Source organism: Brienomyrus brachyistius, chromosome 2 (genome assembly GCF_023856365.1).
Source record: "Brienomyrus brachyistius isolate T26 chromosome 2, BBRACH_0.4, whole genome shotgun sequence".
NCBI classification, from domain to species: domain Eukaryota; kingdom Metazoa; phylum Chordata; class Actinopteri; order Osteoglossiformes; family Mormyridae; genus Brienomyrus; species Brienomyrus brachyistius.
The window spans coordinates 18140965-18166229 of NC_064534.1; the positions used below are offsets into that span (position 1 = coordinate 18140965).

Here is a 25265-nt window from a genome sequence, read left to right on the forward strand (position 1 = left end):
ATATGAAAAACCATTTATAAGTCCAGCATATATTCCTTATCTCTTAGTTTAATGAAACAGCATGCATACCTAAACCAACTTTTTGGCTAATGAATAATCATTTCCATAAATAAAACACACTTTAAACACTGAGCTGCTGGGTAACAGTTCAAAACAAAACGTTCCAGTCGATCCCAGTGAGCATCAAATGTTCCACAAGCTTTCAGTTGAGAATGATAAGAATCTGAAGTCCACACAAACAGAAGGATGTATAGTACAAGATTATTTTAACTTTTTTCCCAAGGGGACATGCCAAAGAAACCAGACCCCAACAGCCTGGTTACCCCCACGAGACACTACATGAATCTCCCACTGCGGTGTACCAGTCTTACTACATCACACGATCCACCAGAAATAGCGGTTTAGGACATGCATTTCATTGTAAATACCAAAATAAAACTCCACCACTAATTTTCTCAGAGGTCTATAGTTCTCAGGAATTATTTACACTGATGAAGACCCAGGAAAGCTATCATGCGATAAAACCTTAGAACAAAAGGAGAGTGGCAAATAATGGAATTATTTTTCTGGATGTATTTCTGAGCAAACATGCAAATGATACAGTGAACGATTTCATAACACAAATGGTCCTGGAAACAAATATTTATCAATTTCCAATAGAATCTTGTCTGAATGTTAGAGCAGTTTTCTTAGGAAACAGAAGAGTGTGAGAAGCATCATTCTTCTTCTGTTATTTTTTTTAATAGGAAATAGAAAAACCCACGGAAATTTCAGATTCCACCACTGGCTCCAGCAGTACCAACAAATACAGTGTTTTGTAGTCATCTTCCACACTGACTGTAACCACTTCGTATTCTATTGCAAAATTCTATGACCAACAATAAAGCAACTATTCACCACTTCCACGCTGGCATACCAAGCAATTCCTCAGAATAAAAACCATCTGCTTTCCAAATAAAATTTTTGAAATGCACCCTTTATCAATAAAAATATCACTTAAAGCAAACATCCAATTCAGTAAATGGAAGTATGTGTCCTAGGAGATGCCAATCATATACTTACTACTGTCCAAAAGTAGGAACCAAAGGTAGTGGAAGTTACATGTGAAAAATTTAATTGCTGGATTGTGAAAAATCCAATTAATGTAATGGTCTGGGAATTGTCAACCTCTAATACAAACAGAAACTCTCTTCTATCTTGTTTTGGTAAATAAAATTGTACAGGACATTCCCCCTCTATTTCAACACCATAAATAATCACACCCACCATGAAATGTATTCATAAGATAAACAGCATCTACTTTGTCATATCAACTAATAGCTCCCTCTAGTGGATCACCTGGAAAAAAGCAAACAAAAACACAAAAAAGCTCCAGCACATAAAAAACAAACAAAAATTAAATCAGAATAAAACAATAGTAGTAATAATCATGGGCACAAGTTTGCAGCATACAATGAATACACATTATTGTAGTTTTATGAATTTATGAAAATACCTTAAAGTACATCAGCAGCAGTGGCCTAATAGTTAGGGATGCTTGCTTGGGATTGAAAGGCTACTAGTCTGAATTGCTGACCAGCAAGGTGCCACTAACATGCTGCATTCCAGGTGCTGATTTAGCTGCCCACTGCAATGTTGCAGATGGGTTAAATGCAGCAGACATGTTTTGCTGCGGTGTGTCAACAATGACAATAAATCGCTTTCATAAAGTGATAATGAGGTAATTATAATTTTTGATTTATGCATGACATACAATTAATAACAGAACTTTCCAAATAGAAAATATTCTACATATATTCTGATAAGCTAATCGACTAAATATATGTCTAGCCAGAGAGCTAGTAAGCAGTTTTTACAGTAGTTCATACTGATTTAAAATAACGCCATCCGGTGGAGCTTGCTAGCTAGCTATAAAACAATTCCTGTTTTTTGGAAATCCAACTTGATAGGAATCAAAGAAATGGAACTTTAATCTGATCAGTTAGGTTTTCTTTAAACAATCCACATCTTTAAACAATTCCATGATTTTGTTTTTGCTCTACTGTTAAAACAGCCTGAAAGAATATAGATAGATAGATAGATCAATAGATAGATCGATAGATCAATAGATTTAATGGAAGTGAAGATGCATAAAGGAATGTTCTTAGAATCCAACAGGGAAGTGGATTCTGTACTTTTTCCAATAATAATTTACAATGCATATTTGGAAATCTACATCTTAGTATGACTCATACTCTTTCAAGTGGTCTTCAAGAATTACGCCATCATATTAGAAAGGCAGATGCACAGTTATTGTATCAATTACATGACAACAACGAAGTTTCTTGATTTTTAGAAGCTGTTATAAGCAACTGACATGCTCTAGCATAAAGAATAATACCAACATAAGGGTCATTTCTGTCATTAAAAGCAATCATTTCTTCATACCATATAACACAAGCCTGTACTAGTGACAAAATTATGATAAGTTATGTTTCTGTTGAAGGAATTAACATGCAAAACTACTATCACTGATTAAGCTCATTTGAAATATTAAATATTGAAAACCGAACAAATATTTTAAAAGTACATGTCTTCTGTAGTAGTAATCTGATATTGTTTATAATTACCATGGGAAAGAACACTATTATTTACTGGAAAGAACTCGAAGGAATACTTGGTGTGTGGGTTTTACTGTATGTTAAATAAGGTGTAACATCTCACTTGTAGAGGCTGTCAGGTTCCAGGCATTTGAAAATCAGAGAGTAGAGAATGGAGGCGGGATGATCACTGTAGCGTTTTCCAGCCACTACGCAGGAGGATCCCAAGCCGGCCAAAAGGTCCTCCGCAAAGCTCAGCACCTCCCCTGTGCAGAGAAAGAGAGCAGCATGCATGCGCACACACAAACACACACACACACGCACACATGCACACACACACACACACACACGCACACATGCACGCACAGACACATGCACACAAACACAGACACGCACCCACCATTACTGGACTTTCGTCAACATTTGCTTAAAACTCTTATAATGATAATTTAGTTTCTGATAAAATCAAAATATTCCTCTATTTCTGTGCGCTTTTATAGCCATAGGATCTATTTCCATGATACACCCTTCCCTGTCATACAAAGTTTCACACACTCACTGTGCCAAGCCAAAATTTAATGGTGCTGTAAAGGAAAATGTTGACCAAATCCAGTACAGAAAAATATTTACTTTAATTCAACTTTGACTTCGAATTGCTTTCTGGAAGGGAAGTTTAAGGACGATTCTATTGAAACAGGTTGCATTTTGCAGTCTTATTCCATAAAACTGCTAGATATAAACTACTGAATTCACATCAAAATTACAAATAGTTTTTATTAATTTGGCAGCAATACTGATATTGAAATGTTCAGGAAACTAATAATCAGCTTTGAATACTTCCAATATAACTTCATGCATTTCACTTTTTAAAACTTCAGATGTTCTCTTAATAAAACAAATATTTACACATTTTTTTCATCCTTAAATATAAAATGCAGTGTTCGTAATCGTGGGCTGGAAATGACTGTAAAAATGATTCCCATAAATAATACTGAGGCAACTTATATTGAGAACAAGAGTAATAATATATATATATATATATATATATACACACACACACATACACACATGTACTTCAGGAAGGACAGAACAGGGCACTTGCCAGGGGACATCCTACATCCTACAAAGCAGATAGTGATCTAGGGTTAACAATGTCAAATACAGCAAATCACTCAGCAAAGTCTCCTCGACAATCTGCTGCAGCTGAGAACCTTTGTGTCATTATTGTCTTGAAAAAACATGCCATGCAGAAAGTTAACTGAATAGAGTACAATAAAACACTGCAGCAAACCAAGTTTGAGAAATAGAAAATAATACTGAGGACTGAAATTTGGAGCAACTATCCTGATGATAGATGAAATGCAGCATCGGCCATATAAACAGCTGATGGACATCAGGGTGAATGGTGTCAGAAAAAAATATTAACTCGTGGGGGGTTAATGTCATCCGTGAAGGGCAGGAGACCTTTTCAGCCCAGAAACAACATGGGACTGGCTGGAGATTCAGCCCCCCTGGAGAAAAGTGACCGGGGCCGTGATTTACTGTGCTGCTGTACAGACTGGAATGACGCACAGGAGGAGGGCAACTGTCTGCCTCGTCCCAGTCACCAAGTTCACCAGTAGCGAGCGACGAAGGGAAATCTGTCAGACATATAAACACTCCACATCTTCCGCCCCAGCCCGGCTGCAAAAACACACACCTACACACGTCATAAGCAAAGGAACTCAAACATTTCCTCTTTACACATCAGATCACCATGGATCATTTATTCAGACAGAAGGGAGGGCAACTATACTGCGTGACAATGTTTTATAGTTATGGCTTTCATGGTCATAAATGTTTTTAACGCTGAATTTGTAAGGGATTGTTATGTTATCGTAAAACTTGTCTATTAAAATTCATTTAAGATTTCCTATTCAATGAATATAAGAATAAAACAAACACATTAGCTTAAAATTAATATGATATATATATATATATATATATATATATATATATATATTACAATTTTTCTTTTATTTATATACAACTTACAGTTATTTATATATTATATTTGCAATGCGGTTGTACTATTTTACTTGTTCTCTTGTATAATAAAAAAATAATAGCAATAATAATAATAATGAACACAACCAAAAGTAGTGATGATCAGAGTCCAAGCAGTATGGCCTGAATAGACGCTTTGGCCACATTTAACATCAAATATTCCTCTACAATGTCTGAAAATGAATGGCTGTTAAGTGTGGGATCACTTAATGTACAGTATGCATGGCTTTATAATATCAACATTACTGTATAAGGACATATGGACTATGGATGCTATAGCCCAACCTGTTTCTGTTTTCTGGCTTGAGTAACGGAAGGAATATGGTTCGATTACACCAAATTTCATTATTCTCAGTCATATACAAAGGTAATTATAGCCTGCGGAAATCTCATGGGCTGTTGTCAGCCATGCTTGATGAGCAGATAAACTTTTATTATATGATTTATTGGGACATCTGGCCATGAACATGCATACAAAATTTAAAAAAAAAATTCGTCCAATGTTTTCTGAGATATAAACTATTCTGGATTATAGCGCCCCTTATTGGGCGATTTTCATGAACTTTGGAGATTCATCCCTGTACGTCACACTATAGTAACTAGACAGAGAAAGTTTGGTGAGAATTGGATGTTATAAAGAAGAATACCAACAAGACGAAAAATCCTACCAAATACAATAGGGTTTCAACACTGTGCTTGGACCCCTAATAATAATAATCTACAATTTGTACAAAGCAGTGAAAGTGAATCTTCCACCTAGCAAATAGCTTGAAATTCTTTCTTGAGATGCAGTAAGTCAAAAAAATAATAAGACAGAATTGCATTTGAGTTCTGTTGCCAAACAATAGGCGCAAACTTCCGAGCCACCGTAACAGCCTATCCTCTTAGAGTGAGTTGAATTCATTGTGCCCCTTTGCCCAGCAGAGGTGATGTGAGAGGTGTTGTTTGTCGATTCCATCCAGTGAGGAGCATGTGGCTGCGTGGTCTGCAGATGACAAATTACTCTGCAGCATTCTGCAGGGACCTGGCACACTGTGGTCATGCCAATAGCCGCATAGATAAAAAGCTCACTGCAGAGTGTTTGTATTCAGACACGTACAAGTGTTTGCAAGTTATCAGCGCAGAGGAAATAAAGAATCCCAGTGTCCATAAGCACCTCGCATGTTTAGGGTTTAGAGTCACTTTTTTTTTAATTGCTTCTAATTTAAATGACCATTAAATGCCATCACTTATTTTTTCTTCCATTCAAGCTAAAAGCATTGCTTTTTTTACCATCCTGTATAGCACATATAAAATATCGGTTTATTAGGCATGGCAGCTCAGTGGGTAGCACTGTTGTTTGTATCTCCTAGGTAGGGGGTATCTTACCTCTCCTCTGACTCTGGAGTTTGCATGTTTACTCCATGTTTCCTCCAGGAGGTTAACTGGCATCTCACAGTGGATGACTGAGAACTTATGAAAATATGTGCCCTGTGATGGACTGGCATCCCATCCACGGTGTACTGTAGCTTCATGCCCTGGGCTCTTGCCCATGTCAGGCCACTCTGACTAGGCAGATTGATGAATCTACTGAGTGTCCCCAGACCTGCGAGCATGTAATCTCAAGTACTTCCTCTTCACTTGCTTTCTCAGGAAGCTACCATTAAATTTCGCAATATTTCTGAAACATCTTCCACTGCTCATATCTTTCATCAGTGAAACACTTCCAGTTTGTCTCATTTTAAAGTTAATCATTGTACATTTAGATCTAGCTACTGCATTTTCTGTGTTATTTTCCTAATTTTACCTCAGCTCTTTCAATTCTTATTAGTATGTTAATGCAAATTAAATGTTGACAAAATGCAAAAGACAAGTTCTGAAGTGGAATTTTTTTAGGATGTGACCAGCTTTTTGTACACCTTCCCGTTGCATGCCTAATCTACTCTTCCCAGAAGTAGAAGCAGCTGGATCTAGACATGTTCACCTCAAAATACCTTTCAAGGCCACTCAGAACCGCACAGAAAAAACAACAGCAGGGTATCGTCAGAATTCATTCTCTTCTTCTTAAGCCAATTCTAACTTGCTTTGGTCTTACGACTGACATCATTTTCTTACAATTTAAATCTTTTCAGACTTTTTCCTTCTGATCTTTGTTTCAGCCTTTCCATGTTAATGTTTACAGGCTTCCCTTCAGTTCTCTGCAATGCTGAAGAGCACTTCTAATGCATACAGACACTGACAGTGCATTTCATTCAAGCTGAGCTCTTAAAAAAGAATTCACACAGGGAAATTTGTCACGGTTACGGCGTAATCTAAAGCTGTAATCGAGCAAAGAGATAAGTCAGGAAACAGACCCCACAAACAATTCTGGATGCAGTTAAATCTGTCTAGGATACCACACATATTTATAATCCATTTTTTTTCATCCTCATGCCCATCACAAACACTGTTATACACTTTTACAAAAAAGTATACAGTATTGGGAGATGAGCATGACCATTGCTAGCACTATTGATAGTGCTTCACCTCTCGAAAACAATGCCAACATAAAACATTAAGCTGTCATTCTCTGACACTACACAGCCCCTTCTAACAATTCTTGACAGCATGCTTCTGATCATTTCCATTAATGAGATTCTTTTAACTGTTTAATCAATAATTGCAGATGAAAGATACAGTCAGGTCCATAAATATTAGGACATCGACACAATTCTAATATTTTTGGCTCTATACACCACCTCAATGGAATGAACAAGATGTGCTTTAACTGCAGACTTTCAGCTTTAATTTGAGGGTATTTACATACAAATCAGGTGAACGGTGTAGGAATTACAGCAGTTTGTATATCTGCCACCCACTTCGTAAGGGACCAAAAGTAATGGGACAAATTAACAATCATAAATCAAACTTTCACTTTTTAATACTTGGTTGCAAATCCTTTGCAGTCAATTACAGCCTGAAGTCCGGAATGCACAGGCATCATCAAACGCTGGGTTACATCCCTAGTGATGCTCTGCCAGGCCTCTACTGCAACTGTCTTCTGTTCCTGCTTGTTCTTGGGGCATTTCCCCTTCAGTTTTGTCTTTAGCAAGTGAAATACACGCTCAATCGGATTCAGGTCAGGTGATTGACTTGGCCATTGCATAACATTCTACTTCTTTGCCTTAAAAAACTCTTTGGTTGCTTTCCCAGTATGCTTCAGGTCATTGTCCATCTGCACTATGAAGCACCGTCCAATGAGTTCTGAAGCATTTGGCTGAATATGAGCAGATAATATTGCCCGAAATAGATTCAGAATTCATCCTGCTGCTTTTGTCAGCAGGCACATCATCAATAAATACAAGGGAACCAGTTCCAGTGGCAGCCATACATGCCCACGCCATGACACTACCACCACCATACTTCACTGATGATGTGGTATGTTTTGGATCATGAGCAGTTCCTTTCCTTCTCCATACTCTTCTCTTCCCATCACTCTGGTACAAGTTTATCTTTGTCTCATCTGTCCATAGGTGTTGTTCCAGAACTGTAAAGGCTTTTTTAGATGTTGTTTGGCAAACTCTAATCTGGCCTTCCTGTTTTTGAGGCTCACCAATGGTTTACATCTTTAGTTGAACCCTCTGTATTCACTCTGGTGAAGTCTTCTCTTGATTGTTGACCTTGACACACATACACCTACTTCCTGGAGAGTGTTCTTGATCTGGCCAACTGTTCTGAAGGGGTTTTTCTTCACCAGGGAAAGATTTCTTCGGTCATCCACCACAGTTGTTTTCCGTGGTCTTGCAACTCTTTTGGTATTGCTGAGCTCACCGGTGCAATCTTTCTTTTTAAGAATGTTCCAAACAGTTGATTTCGCCACACCTAATGTATTTGGTATCTCTCTGATGGGTTTGTTTTTATTTTTCAGCCTAATGACGGCTTGCTTCACTGATAGTGATAGGTCTTTGCATCTCATATTGAGAGTTGACAGCAACGGATTCCAAATGCAAATAGCACACTTGAAATGAACTCTAGACCTTTTATCTGCTCCTCGTAAATTAGATAATGAGGGAATGACACACACTTGGCCATGGAACAGCAGAGCAGCCAATTGTCCCATTACTTTTGGTCCCGTAAAAAGTGGGTGGCAGATATACAAACTGCTGTAATTCCTACACCGTTCATCTGATTTGTATGTAAGTACCCTCAAATTAAAGCTGAAAATCTGCAGTTAAAGCACATCTTATTCGTTTCATTTCAAATCCATTGTGGTGGTGTATAGAGCCAAAAAGATTAGAATTGTGTCGATGTCCCAATATTTATGGACCTGACTGTATATTACATATAGTCATAAGAGTGTAATATTAAGGTTTAATATTTGGTAAACTAGTAACAAAAAAAAACTATAATGCAACATTGTACAAAACTTGGGTCTCTCAGTGAACCGTGGAACACCGAGATTTTTGGTGGAAGCAACAGGAAAGATTCATTTGCGTATAACCACAGTTTGATGTGTAGGTGAAGAGAATGTGACAGAACGATTGATATAGGGCTGCAAATAACGATTATTCTGATAACTGATCATGTGATCAACTAATTGATTAGAAAAACATTCAGTGATATTTTAAGTGACAGTTTAAAAAAATTTCAATGTCAGAATCTCTGTTTAAGTATATATTTAAAGGCAAGGTGGCATGCCTCAAAGATCACTGCCTCCGCCATATTTCGGGGGAGGTCCCCTCATAACAATTGTACTTTATACAACGGTCTACGGTATTTCCATGGTATTTGACATTGTTGGCGATGATGTCATTGTACCACAAAAATGACCAAATTCCAATGTATCTATTTTTATTACCTGTTACTATTGACGTTATCAATAACAGTTTGATCTCTAATTTACACAAGCAAACTGACACAGTCATGTCATCCAGGCTATTAAGATCGGCCCCTATCTTAACACATGGCAACCTTGTTTTGCAAATAATGAATAACAGGTGAATAGAGAGGCTTGTCCTCAGATCTCATACCCATATTCCACACATACCTAAAATATCGTATGTCAAAATTTGACAATATGTTGGTCAAGAGCTGAATGAGATCAGTGTGGCTGTTCACCTTCTTATGGTAATACCTGTTTGTTACTTGGCTAAAGTTTTAAAGGTTGGATGTTGATCTGTATGAGTAAGGCCTGTGATAAATGAATAAAGTAAGAGTGGAATTCACAATGAGGTGTGATTAGCCCACCCAGGTCTTAATCGAGGGTGGGGGGTCTGAGGGACTGATTTAGCTCAGTGGTAGATGGGAGCAAAAGTCAACCAAGATCACAGGTAGGAACGTTACCAAATCCAGGTTGTTGTGCATCTTTCCTCAGATGTGCTGTCAATTTAGGGAAAATAGGGCAGATCTGGTTGGGATTATGGAGGAATTCTGTTGTTGGAGAAATGTGTTGTGGAAACCAGTGTTTTAGTTGTCGATTAAAACCTGATGTCAAACATCAGGTGATTTCTCAGGATGAGGTGGAGGGGTCGGCGGGGTGTTTGTTTGGTGTGTTTACCTCAGCTTCCTGTCATATATGGTGCTAGTTGAAAAACCTTCCTGAAAGATTTGTTGAAAACCAACACATAAACAAACAAGACTGCATGTGCAGCCTAAACAAAGTTTGGTTCACCTGCCTAATCCCGAAACACAACTGGTCCCATATTGGAGCTCTAGATAATGTAGTTTTAATAAGCTTTTAAATGTAATCTTGTAGCATCTTCAGTATACATACCTTAATGAGGTACGACAGTATTCTTTTACAATACAGTAGCTGACATTTTATGCCTATGTAGCTGGTCTTCCATTGTAGGACTGCGCACTTTTAATCTGGAACAGGAATATATCACAAGGGATTCACTATCAAAATTGGCAAGTGCAAATCCTTTCACAATAATCCCTTACATGAGGGGTTCTGAATTGTTAAATTTTAGGTTTTCCAGTCTCCTGACACTCTGGATTATCACTACTGATAACACACATATCTGCTGTCATGAAATCTTTCTGACTCTTGGTAACATTTAGGAAGAATTTTGCTGAACATTCTTTAGTCGTCATACAAAGTCATGTAAGGCATAACTTTTCTTATTTCAGAATCATGCATACCTACATGCATACATACATGCATACATACAAACATACATATATTACCATAATTATTTATATTTTATACTATACACACTTGTCAATTAAGCAAAGTGGAAGTGAGTCCTATGGACCAATGAGTCAAAATATTTGGGTCCAGTCAACTTGTTTTTCTAAGACATAGAAAGGGCATGAGTTCTACAGTTCTGGTTCCCACTGCCTTACATGGAGGGAACCGGGCCATGGTCTGGGGTGGTTTTCCTGGTGATAATTGGTCATATATATTAAAAACATGGCAGTTTGGAGCAGCAAAGCTATCAAGGCTTAGTTGAAAGGCACAGGTTCTAGCAGGATTACCGCAGACTGGGCAGTTCTTCATACTTCAGCAAAGTAACCCACAAGTATCTACTTCTCTGGGAACTGCTGCAGAAGAGCTGGGAAGACAAGTATGTTAACCAAATGCCGTGTGTGAAACTACCATCAAAGCAATAGGTCGCTACTTTTATCGATCCACAATTTAGAGATAAATTTCAATTTTATTGAGCAGTGCTTTGATACTCCAACTGCGCTTTCTTAGGGGTCCAAGCAGCGTTAGCTACAGTCACAAGGACAGTGGCAAATACTACTTCCCAAACAGAAGATGCTACAATGGGTTTATAATTGCCAAACAATAAGGTGGGCAGAGCAGGGCTATTTAAACAGTTTCAAAATGCAGAGAAAATAAAAGAGTACTTTAATGAAAATAATGGTTGAATGAATATGTGGGCTCAAGTCGTATAAACATTTTACTTGAGAGTGTATTTATAGGTGAGTCAGACAGTGTAGGCAACAAGAAACTGTTTAACTATCGACATATTCACACAATTTAAATGCATGAATACTTCAACAGCAGTTTATAATGCACATTAATCATGTTCCTGCAGCAATGTTTCAGGTAAACTTGCAAATAGAATAAATTCATAACACTTAAAATTGCTCATTTAATTAAATTTTAGCCAAATTTCAACATGCATATAACTCAAAAAGAACTCTACAGGATTCTGTATATGCTGGGTTGTGCCTTGAAATAACTCAACAGAATTAATAGCTAGAGAAAAGAAATCAAATGACAGGGTTCCTCTTTGATGGCTCACTGATATGAAATCAAAGCCCAAAAATTCTTCCTTAACAGCAGGACCTTAAAATCTTGGCCTGCTAAACGTATTATAGCTTCCATAAAATCTAAACCTAGTGACTTATAAGGTATTCAGACACGCAGGGCAAATAGATCTGGAACTGTCCTCTGTGTTTACTCATCAGTCCCAGATGTGGTAATGTTGTAAAATGGTTTTGTTTTCAATAACAATAAAACATTCAGGCTTTTGGATCCATGCCCTAAACATTTTAAAGGCTTTCAGGTATCACACCAAAATACCCTCACGGTGGCAAATTTCTCTGTGGGAAGTTCTTTTACGGCACCATATGTTCTTCTGGTAGAGCCACACAATTTGTGAAGTTCTGAGCTGCAACACTCAAACAGTGCCCTTATTAAGAGTTTGCTTTACTATTTTTTTTTTTATGTCTACCAACTACTTTAATCCCATGCAATGAAGTCTATGCAGAATGCATATATATATATATATATATATATATATATATATATATATATATATATATATATATATATATATACATGGAAGGCAAAAACAGCATGAATTCGGTCAACCAACCTGTATTTAATGTAATGGGCTATTTTCTCCTTAAAATGTTATTCTCAGTGTTTATGTGTGGATTTTGTTTACTATGTGTGCCTGACTGAGAATTCTCTTTAATATAACCCATGCAAAGCTGCTGCAGACAATAGTGAGCAGATTTTCGGAGTTCACATTTCCTACCATACCGCTGCACTTTCAAATATTTGGACTGGTGCCTCCCTCAGTCTCCTTCTTATTCGTCCAAGTCAGTTAAAAATTACTTTGCTTCTGAGATCTGCTCGACAAGCCAATGTCTTCAGCTGAACGGAGAGCTTATGCCTGTATATGTGTGTGTGTGTTTTGTGTTTCTAGAGCTACCTTTACTTTGCTGTTAATAATTTCAAACCCACACATAGAAATACCTCATTAACATCTATTTTTCTTGGACTTCCTCAGTCCCTGAGGTAGAAACTCCGGTGAACTAAGGAAATGCAAACCAGCCTCTGGTACTTGCAAAGCCCTCAAAAAATGTTAAGTTCTACATAATTGTCCATATTTTTCTAATCAGACCATGGCTCTGTTTAAGGGAGACAGACTACTATAGCGTGCTTTTGAGGTGAATGACGCAAAATGAAAACTTTGAGGCTTTTAAGCATAGTGGATGCATTGGCACTGGGAACAAACTGAGCAGTATTTACAGTTGGAAAAGAAAGGGTTTGTAATAGAAAACATCTGTAATGCTTTGGAAGTGGATACACAAACACAAAACAAGTGGTTAGTCTGGAATAATACGAAACAAAAAAGGTGTAGTACATGCGCATACATTCACAGCAACGTCCCCCCAGGACAGCAGGCAGATAGCATTCTTTCAAAAAGAAAATCTCAAAGAATTCCAGGGAAAAATGGTTTTATAATTGCTAAATAAACAGCATAAATGTTCGTGTGTGCATTTGTGACAGAACCCAAAATACTACGACAAACCCAAACGATAAGGCTGTGGAACATCAACCTGTGGTCCAGGTCAGTAGGAAAGACTTCCTAAATGTGCCCTAGCATCCTTTCTAAAGTCAGAGAAGCAGAAACTCTGTACTGTATAAGCCTTAACACAAAGAAAACCTTTTTTTCAATATTTGTTTGTATTTTAGAATTTTAGAATAGATGACTGCGATGGGCTGGCCCCCCATCCTGGGTTGTTCCCTGCCTCGTGCCCATTGCTTCCGGGATAGGCTCCGGACCCCCGCGACCCAGTAGGATAAGCGGTTTGGAAAATGGATGGATGGATGGATGGATAGAATAGATGACATGAAGAATAAGAATAACATGAAGTAACATAATACATAAAGCGAGCTGTAATATAATTACTTCTCTCTTTCTGCCTGGTTATTAAACGGATAGTGAAACAGCAAAACAAACTTGCTTCAGAGTGTGTGACGTCCCTTTGGGGTCAGAGAACATTGCTTCAAGATAGATGATCTGCACTCTGTTGTTCTGAATCCAAACGACACACTTGCTAATCTGACATCATAGCATCCATTTCATTTCACTGGGCACAACTGTCATTATGGTTCCAACCATGGCTTTGCATAGAAAAGAGAAAAAACACAATGGGATGTTTTGTGTTATTTTTTTTCTAAATATTGAATTTAAACACATAGTTGCACACCAGTTTATGTAGATTTCATTGTGGGGACAAAAAGACCTCTCTTTTTGATATTGTGGGAATCATTTTCACGGTTACCACATGGGGAAACTCAGTTTAATAAAAATCTGTGACTGCAACAAAAAACTAAAAATACCAAAAGTCTTGTACTTTGGTTAATTATGGTTAAGGTTAAGGCTGAGCAGGGGTTAAGGTTGTCATAGTTGGGATTAGAATTTTGCCCATAAAAATGAATGGACGGTCCCCACAGAGATATGAATACAAACGTGTGTGTGTCTGTAGGTGTACAAATTAAACTACTGTATATAGACAGAGCTTCCGAATGCAGGCAATCTCCGGGTTAAGAACGTCCAACTGACAGACAACTTGTACTTACTAACGGACCATAAAGCATATTACATAAAAAAATTGGGTTAAATACAATGGTTTCTGATAATAAATGCATGTACTACTTCTGACACTAGTGAAAACATTGCATGGCTTTAGCAGTTCCTTAGTTCGAGGTACAGTATGGTACCAATTATTTTTATTATTATGTACTGTATTATTAAAGACAGACCTACAGGAACGGATCACATTCGTAACCTGGGGACTGCCTGTAGCTTTCTACAGAGTGTGGGATGACACCAATTTGAGATTTCTGTCTGAATATCATTCTTGTTGGACAGTCATGATGTGTGCTAGACTTTGCTTTCTTTGCAGTGGTGCTATTTGATTCATTTGTAGGCCCTGGAGCACTATTATAAAGAGTGAGAGGGACATTATGACTGGACATACCACCGTAGCCATTCCCTGCTGACTGACAGTAACGTACAGTAGGTTGGTGTGGGTTGCCTGGTCTCAGCTCTACGGCTGCTTGCGCTGAACTGCGGTTAAATTGGCTGCAGGAGTCACCATCAATTATCAGTAAGCTCCTTTAATAAGCACAAGTTAGGCACAGAATGCATTAATCCAAAATATGTCAGAGCGATACAACTAAATATGATTTCAGTATGAGTCATACATGACATTTACAAAATTGGGTATGTAATAATCATTAGGTAAGGTCATTCAACACTGACATCATCAACTAAAATTACGAAACACTGTGATGTCCCTAATTTAATCATAAGTTAGTGTGCATTAGTTATAAAAATGAACATCTGTCTTCCCCATAAATAAAAGCTTACGGTTGGTTTGTAATCAGTGATCCAATCATGAAAATACTATGATGGGAGAACATTAATACGTCCTATAATACTTAAAATTAGTTATACTTCAAAGTTTAATTGATCATATCAAGGAAGAAAAAATTTTCAAGTAGAATATAAAATGTACATGAGAACATAAGAAATTTACAAACGAGAGGAGGCCATTCAGCACATCAAGCTCGTTTGGGGAGAACCTAACTAAACTCAGAGTTGCAAAAAACTTATCTAGCCCTGATCTAAAGGAACCCAGGGTGTTAGCTTGCGCTGCACTAGCATACTCTAACTACATGCTGTGTAAAAAAGTGTTTTCTTAAATTCAGTTTAAAATGTTCTCCTGCTAATTTCCACCTATGGCTACGAGTTCTAGTATTTAAACTAATATCGAAGTAACCATTTGGCTGAACAGCATCCAGACCTGTTAGAATCTTATACTGTATACCCAGATCATGTCCCCCCTTAATCTCCTTTGCTTGAGGCTAAACAGATTCAGCTCAGCTAACCTTTCCTCATAAGACATTCCTTTAAAGGCCAGGAATCATTCTCGTTGCCCTACGTCGCACCTTTTCCAAGGCAGCAATGTCCTTATTAAGGTATGGTGACCAAACCTGCACTCAATATTCTAGGTGGGGTCTTACCAAGGAATTGTATAATCGTAGCATCACCTCCCTTGACTTAAACCCCACACACCTAGAGATGTAACCCAACATCCTATTGGCCTTTTTTATTGCTTCCCCACATGTACTGTATGTAGTATAGATTGTGTGTGTTAGTGTGTGTGGATTATGTTTACATTACATTGTGAGGACCAAATGTACCTCACAATGTGATAAAAACCTGTTATTTTGACTTTGTGGGGACCATTTTTCAGGTCCCCGCAAAGACATGTGAAGGCAATTAAACAAAACATGCCAAAAGTCTTTTGTATTTTGTTTGATTACTTATGGTTAAGGTTAAGGCTGGGTCAGGGTTAAGTATGTCATGTTGGGATTAGAGTTTTCCCCATAGAAATGAGTCCCCACAAAGGTATAATGTATGTATGTGTGTATGTGTGTGTGCATGTATATATTACATTGTAGAAACAAAATGTCCCTCACAATGTGATAAAAGGCTGTTATTTTTATGGGGACATTTTTCCAGTCAAAAAACTAAAAATTTCAAAAGTCTTTTATTTTGTTTGGTCACTCTGGGTCACTCCGGCTTAGGGTTAGGGTTGCCATAGCTGGGATTAAGGTTATGCCCATAGAAAAGAATGGTCGGTCCCCACAAAGGTATGAATACATACCTCTGTGTGTGTGTGTGTGTGTGTGTGTGAGAGAGAGAGTTATAGTGAGTGCAGAAGAAAAGATGGAGTCTGGCCCACTGCCTACTCTGCAGTCTGCTAATGCTGAATCTCATAATGATGAAGCAACAAGAGTCCATTTTTAGCAATGAAGTCATACTTTAAAAAAAGGAAAGGAATGAAAAAAAAAAAAGAAATCAGTTGGCCGCTGGTAATGTCCCTCTGATCCGCTCTCTCCCATCATCAGGAGCATCTCTAACATGATCTGACAGGAAGAGCATTTAGGTTAGAAGCTTTACACAAAGCATATACATTTCCAGCCTGGTGCTTGAAAATTACCATATAGGTGGCATCTAAGCATGCTGTTCATTGAATAGAAAGGAAAAACTCAATAATAAAAACTCAGTAATAAAAGGCAAACATAAGTACAGGATTATGTAAGAATTTGACCTATATCTGTACTAAATCCCAACCGGGGATCATTAATACAGCCATAGAAATTGGTAAATGGTTGTCAGACCAACCTGTCCAAGAAAGAGAATATTACCTATTTGGATGATATTTCATTCTGGTCAAATACAAATTACTCAGATTTATATTCACAGCTCATATACAGAACATATATAACCTATTTTAGGTCAATAGACAGATAAAAGGGAGCAAGATAAATGTATTGCCATGTAACTATACGTAAGAATATAATTCAAAGTATGAGGGAGAAAAATGAAAGATGAGCAGATAATATGAGAAAGGAGTGAAAGTCTGGCACCAGAAATTGTGATCACTCTTTAGAGACAAAGAGATAAAATATCACCTAAAGAGTTAAAAAGAGAGAACACAGACTCCAAAAATAGAACAAGTGTCTAATCCCACAGTCTGACAGCATGCTGTGAGGTGACATCACCAGCGTGTGACACCCAGCAATGTCCCAGCAACTTCACAGACAGTTAAATCATGTTGAAGTATTAGCTCAAACAGTGGCTGCAGCATCTGTTTCGGCTACAGCTATCTTCCAATAAAATTCATTACCAGTGTTGACAACTCTGGTCAGTTGGCTGGTGTGAGATTTTCAATTCGAGACAAGTCTGCGCACTCATTTATATGTATGTAATAGTTTTACTACCTTGTAAATAGTCTGTAGGGTTTGCAAACTATGCCAATGCTTTTGATGTAGTTAATTTTTGATTTATAATGGAATAATACAGATTTGTAGTAATATTTCTTGTGGGGATGTGAGAGCCAGAAAGTGTGAGTGTCACCCCAGATGCGAGAGAGTTGGCAACCCAACAGTTGACAACTTCAGCACACGTTTGATTAATACATGCATATTTAGGGCTCCGGAGTAGACAAAGACAAAATTCAGATATTACTTTTCTCACAGGTACACAGACCTTGCTCTTCTGCCTGGGATGAGTCATTGCCACTATAGAGACAAATGTCCAGTCCCTTAATCGCTATACCAGTGAGATCCCCAGGGCAGGGAAAAATACACCACCTCCACATGACTGAGATGTCAAAAATCCACACAGCTTGAAGCAGGTAAATAACATGCTTCTGAAACAGCCCACAAATCCAACAGAATAATGCCTGAGAAGACACTTCTGATATGCAGTTGTACGCATGTTCTTGCTACTTTGGCACAATAATAGAATGCACATTTATCTCCAAGCACCGAACAGAGATGACTGCTTGTTGCATATTGTCGGACTTTTTGTGCTTTTAAAAAGCAGCATAATGAATACAACACAAACAACACAATGGGTGTCTAATAGCTTCCTTGTAATATGGGTCAAGGGATACTTGTTTGATATAGAGCAAGAACAGCAGAAGTAAAGAAAACATTCAGACAAGTACTACATAAAAATCTGAATAAACTTATACTGCATATTTACAATATGACGCATGACTATTTGGCTACTTTACTGCAGCCTATTTGACTGAGATCAGTCAGTGATAGTTTCGCTACAGTGTCCAGTAAGGCAGGCCAAGCAGGCACATTTAATGCTGTGGCCCTTTGGCCCAGGAAACTGCAGAGCTACAATTTAAACATAATTCCTCGCTTCTAAAGAAGGCAAAAATATTTACTGGGCTTCAATGACATGACCTTTTCTGATAAAAATTTTGGACAATTCCTGCCAAGCTATAAAATCTGACATCATGATGTTGGCCAAGCCTCTAAAAACAGTGCCTGTCATGATCAGAAATATCACTAATTGAGAAATAATTATTTGGATAATAATTTGGAAAGATGTGGGATACAAAAGAGCGTGTTCTGATATATCATGTCTAAAATAAATATAGATATACATTAAATATAATATAAATTCTTTAATCAGTAAGATACAATTGCAATGCTGCCAGCCAGCAACTTCTCTGACTTTATTATTCTGCTCTGTTTATATTTGACTGAACATATATAATTACTTTAACACATTTTCCTTGTGGTAAATAGCTAATTTTGTTCAAATTGATCAATCAGCTTTGCATGTTCTCCATATGTCATGTGGATGTCTCTGCTACTCTGGATTTGGACATGAACTGCTCAGATTGAAGGTTTACTAACCCCCCCCCAGACTTATTGGCCCCCTCTCGTTGGTTAGGACTGGTTTAAATGCTTATGGACTTAGAGATCTATGCACTAAACAGCCATGTTTATACTGGAAATTTCTACACATATAAAAGGCATGGCTCAAAACAGCACAGCATTATACTAGTATTAAAAGTCTACAGAGATATTCCAGAACACATCATGTAGCCAAACACTTCATATGAGTTCATGACCCTAAATGAGGATATACTGTCAAATTTTACTGAGAACAAATGTAGTAACTAATCATGCTATAAAGTTAAAAAGCACAATTGTACCCACTGGTCTGCATCTTGAAAATGTAAACATAAAAGTTCAATGACATATTTGCATTGTAAGTTTTAAGGCTCACTTGTTGGTATCTCTGTGAGCTCCAGAAAGGAGGATGTTAGGCTTTTCTTCATTGTGGTTTTAAACCTCAATTGCAGAACAGACTGTTATGGTCTATTATGACCCAGCATGAAACTGGAGAGTTTGGCATATATCAAATGGCAATTTCTCTCGTTTTTTTGCTTTTACTCCATGGTAGCAAGCATAATAAACATGTAAGATGTTTGTTAACAAGTCAACTGTTCCTGGTAAAATGAAGTGAAATGATGGAACAAATCAGTTCAATGGTTCAACGGTTTTCCACTAAAAACAGACCTGCAATTCTTAGTGTAGCACCCACAGTAAGATTCACAATCAAGGGCCCAAATGTGTAAATCGTTAGAGACAAAAATATACGTACAAGTAGCCACATGAAATTTTTTAGGAGGTTTTAGAAGAGTAGCAAGAGATTGTACTGTTCTAACCAGGACAAAAACAAAAAATGACTATACGGTATTTTGCCTTTTATAAATAGTTATAGCTGTGTTTGTACAGTAATACTTTATCAATGCATTATAATGCATTATGAAGGTATCTATAATGCTTCATAATGACTGCTTTAAGTAAAGCGTTACCACGCTGTCTTTTAGTCTAAAACACAGCTTAAAGAATTAATGCTGACTTAATTATGTTCAGCTGTGTGGAAGCCTCAGACTTCTATTAAGAGGACTACAAAGAAAAGACAGAGAAAGTTTAAGTCAATTTCAATTCTGCTACATTTCATAACCATTGCAGCCTCTTTCATAGTCAATGGTGCTATGCACTACCAAACAAGGAAAAACCCAAACCCACACCATTCTTAAGTGGAGCAATGCAATGTAATAAAAAGGAGAGAAAACACTTCTCTCTCAAGTATTTTTCTAATAGGGAGTGTGAGTCTCTACCCCTCACCACATTATGACACGATCCTGCTAGTCCCCTCTTGTCCAGGATGTCACCTCCCATGACCATAATCGTCACAGTCGGCCCTGCAGGGCTATATTACTCATCCACCCAACAGTGACAAAACCTCATCAGCCCCATTGCACCTTTTCGTTCTTTACTTTATGCTCATCACCAAAGGTCTGAGTCACCTTCCCCTTAGTAGGGTCAGTGTTAAGTCTAGGGCCTGTCAAATTACTCAAATTTAATGGGGAATTCAAAACTTCTTCCCCTAAAGCCCATCTTGTGCAGACTTTGAGAGTCTCTCATTAATACAAACCACAAGAATAACCTTTAATCTAAGTGAAAAGGAAAAGTGGAGCAGTCAAGTCCAGAGGTTTACACCCAAAGCGTATTTCAGTGACCTCACTGACATCAACAGCTCCCATCTCCTCTACCGCTCAAACAGAGACATGCTAATCGTGACCACAGAACTAGGACCTAAGGAAATTAATCTTTTCACTCAAAAAGGTGATATTATACTTAACTGACTGCTCATTTATCTGAATAAGATCCAACCCCACGCCAACAGCAAATTCAAATGAAATTATATATAAATGGGTTTTTAAAAGAAGTGATAACTGCAATATATAAAAAAGGACTTTTTAAAAATATAGACATAATTATAGATTAATCATCTCGACCAAGAAAAAACATAATTCTGCGTAACGAAACAGAATCTGACAAATGTACGTCACCCAAACCAAAATAACGTGGACCACCAGTTCATGACTGGTCATGACCTTTTTTATCTGAATGCTGGCTCTTAACACAACAATGCATATGAAGCACATGTAATAAACCTCTGCTTAGGTTAAAAACAATGATAGTAGCATTACACCCACACGGAATATTATTTTTTTTAGGCAAAACAGCCTTTTATCTAGAACCCATAAATGTTGCAGTTAAAACAAACAGCTTTGAGACTTAACTACATTCCCAGTACATTGACAATATACTTGTCCATCAAATGCATGTTATCTTTGATGTAGCATATTATGCAATTTTCAAAATGTATTGTGCTGAAACACAGAAAATGTAGTTATTCTATCATCTTATATACTATTATAAAATCTCTGCTCATCATGCATTTACATTTGAAATTCTTAACAACCATTGGCACAGCTCTGATATCAGAATTGCAAATTCAGGTATACAGTAGCAGTTAAAAAAAATCTTATTCATTACTTCTATGTCTTTCAGTGCATATTGCTTCTGATGCATCTATGTCATTTCCAACTTAAATTGCCCACATCACACAGGGAAAGTTCACAAGAAAAAAAAAAATCTAATACTGTAATTAGCAAAAACATAGCAAACAATAGGAAGTCCGAGGAGCGTATCTGATTTTACGCAGCACCTGGAACTGCCCTGTACATAAATAGCTGCAGACAGCGGGCTACTGCGCCGCAAATGGAAGTATGTTGCACCTTTATGTGGATAAGCAACTGTTTCCTTCTTCTCGCGACGCACTGCGGACATGTCCGAGGGATAGAGGCCCGGCTAACAGACACATTTGGCCTCTGTGCACTGCATTTGCATTTACACATGCACTTGCCTTCCCTGCTTGCTTGTTTTCTTTTTGCTAATGTGTGGCAAATAATAACTGAAAGAGTTTTTAGTTTGAAAACATTCAATCTAATGTATTTAGCTGTATATTGTTATACACACATTACACCATCAAATATGAACTTGCAGAATGGAGATTACTGTGTTTGCTAGAAAACCTCACAGTTTACACAGTGCAATGTGTAGAATATTCAGTAAATATCTGTTTTTATATGCAAACATATATATATAATCAAATAAATAAGTCTGGGCTGAATTCTTCTCACAAGGTTGACTTAAGCAGTGGCATCTCCTTCACATAATTCAAAGGCACTCATTACGTTAAGCTGTTGATCTAATATTCCTTCAGCTGTGCCTACCTTAGATTTAGACCTTTTGTGAATTCCTGTGTGTCTGATTTGTTCTGCTTGTGGACCGAAGATGAACTATATGTTGAGCAAAATAAATTAAAGCTGGCAATGGGTTCGTACCAGTGGAATACTCTTCAAATTGTCTTCAGCAGAAGTTCACCTCGACATATTGAGGTTGCCTACAGTACCGTTAAACGCACACATTCGCACATACCGACTCAATATTTTTTTGTGCAGGTACAATTCACTGCATAAGCATTCATACTTCTGTGGTGATTATCAAATGGTATCTGAACCTTGGTTGCCTAAATCACTATCTTGAGGAAAAATGCAGCAAGATACCATTACAAATATGTAACATTAAACTTTATAACATTTAAAACACTGTAAATATGCACTATATTCTGTTACTACATTGTGTCTCCTCCACTCTGAAAAGCCCTAACTTACCTGTATAAATCTCTGCTTCAGATGGGTCTTCCACCTTCTTATGCTGTATGATGTAATCAGAAACCTTGCAGCCAATGAGAGGCTCCACATCCAGCCACTCCAGGGCCACCATTGTGCTAGAGGGCTCAAGGTGAGGAGCTAGACGCAGGCTTAGATTGCAACAAGAGAAAAACAAAGAATGATTCAGTCACATGGCAGAGGGTGTCACTCACGGTGACATAAACTGCAGTTCTACTCAACAGCAACTCCTCTTATCCAATTTATAGAGTATGTAGAATTCAAGGGTACAACATCAGTGCCCCTCCGGAGATCCGATCAAAGAAATGTTTGTGGCATAAAGGCCACCTGCCTCCAAGAAAGAATGAGGAAGGAATAAACAGAGGTGGGTAGTTCAGGTCCAGAGAGTAAAAGTCCAGACTAAGATTTTGCTTCAACCAACCAGTTGAGCAAAAAGAGTCACAGTCACAGAGACTCAACTGGTTGGTCGAAACAAAATCCTGGTTTGAACTTTCTGGACCTGAATTATCCAATTCTGGGAATAAATAAATGTAAGAAATAAGCAAGTTGATTTACAAGACAAAAAATTACTTTGTGTTTTAAAGGCTGAATTAGTTCTGGTAAGGATATTTGTCATGGGTCTGGACTGATATTGTGTAGGGTGAAATATAATGTCAAAATGGGCAAAATAAATTCTAAATAAATATATCACTGTTGGCCTCACAGTTGGTCAGAGAACATACATTTATTTTCTGTGCTAAATTTTCAGATGAATCTGCTGTCAGGTAAGCAAGCAAATCTATCTGGCTCACACCATATGCAAAGAACTGTAAATATAAATGCAGCATGTCTCCATCGGGAAGAGTCGGGTTGATATTCCCGGTATATACAGACAGGCTGCTGGCCTGTGACTTACACGGGCTGCCGGAGGGGACTGCAGTTGGGCAGGCCATCCTTGCTGAAGGCACTCAGGTCACAGCGACACCAGTTCTCGATTACATCACCCTTCCCTGCACACCAGTATGAGCTCATTGTGGCACTTTTGAAAGCCTGTGGGAGGAATAGGTGAGAAAAATGTAATTATTTATTTTTCCCCCTTTAGGTTTTGAGATCTGAATCACTGTTCCTGCCAAACCTTCATGGTCTTATCAACAGGGTCTACAAACATCCCCCCCGGTGATAGAAAATGGCACATCTTCTACGGAATCCTGCTTCTTTAGTGCCACATGCATCATGTAGCAGGGTGGTCGTCATGAGGTTTTATGTCATTTTTCTGGTACTGTAATTAAAAACAGTTTTGAAAAAGCCTACTAATCTGATCGCGTGCAAAGTAAATAAATAAATAAATCTCAAAGTGATAAATTGTTTATGACATAATTTACACAACATAAAATTACTGAAAGTTGCCAAAGAGGTAAAAATGTTAGCTACAAAATCAGCACGTTTCACTCCATGGGTAAACATACTCATTGCTTTAGTACTACAGAATAGCACCACTTGTACGTCACGTGTAGGTAACTTGTACGTCACTTGTAGGTAATTTGTACGTCACTTGTAGGTAATTTGTACGTCACTTGTAGGTAACTTGTGTGTCACTTGTAGGTAATTTGTACGTCACTTGTAGGTAATTTGTACGTCACTTGTAGGTAACTTGAACGTCACTTGTAGGTAATTTGTACGTCACTTGTAGGTAATTTGTACGTCACTTGTAGGTAACTTGAACGTCACTTGTAGGTAATTTGTACGTCACTTGTAGGTAACTTGAACGTCACTTGTAGGTAATTTGTACGTCACTTGTAGGTAACTTGTACGTCACTTGTAGGTAACTTGTACGTCACTTGTAGGTCACTTGAACGTCACTTGTAGGTAATTTGTACGTCACTTGTAGGTAACTTCAACGTCACTTGTAGGTAATTTGTACATCACTTGTAGGTAACTTGAACGTCACTTGTAGGTAATTTGTACGTCACTTGTAGGTAACTTGTACGTCACTTGTAGGTAACTTGAACGTCACTTGTAGGTAATTTGTACGTCACTTGTAGGTAACTTGTACGTCACTTGTAGGTAACTTGTACGTCACTTGTAGGTAACTTATATGTCACTTTGTGAGCGGGCCTGGGATTAACTTCCAGATGAGTACTTTTAAGGTTCTATAAAGGACCTAGAAAAACTTCCAGAACTTCTTACAAAGATTCAATTATGTTTAGTTCTGGTGATTTGGGAGGTGTTTGATTTCATGCTGATGCTCATGAAATCACACTCCTATTTCTTCTATTACCAATGTGTATGAGGCATTATCAATATGGGAATGTCATAAGAGAACGATGTTTGCAACATAGGCTGCTTCTGGCCCTATAAAATGGCTTCACACTACTTGGCCATTATATAACAATGTAGAGCATTCATCAGACATAGTGACTCCCATGGGACAGCTATCCATAACATTACGGATCCTGATTGTGGGTGGCAGGCATCTTTTGGTTTTCTCCAAATATAAACCTGTCCAGATGTAGC

At 37.8% G+C, this 25265-nt stretch overlaps 1 protein-coding gene across 3 annotated transcripts in view; it reads right to left on the reverse strand.

Moving 5' to 3' along the window:
- Window positions 1-25265, reverse strand: part of LOC125716036 (astrotactin-2-like) — a 228358-nt gene that overhangs the window by 15357 nt on the left and 187736 nt on the right. For all 3 annotated transcript variants that reach the window (XM_048988276.1, XM_048988269.1, XM_048988284.1), the window contains 3 exons: window positions 23668-23801; window positions 22755-22903; window positions 2704-2845 (listed from right to left, as the gene is read on the reverse strand). In XM_048988276.1, the coding sequence (XP_048844233.1) occupies window positions 2704-2845; window positions 22755-22903; window positions 23668-23801 (425 nt within the window). The remainder of the gene's footprint in view (window positions 1-2703; window positions 2846-22754; window positions 22904-23667; window positions 23802-25265) is intronic.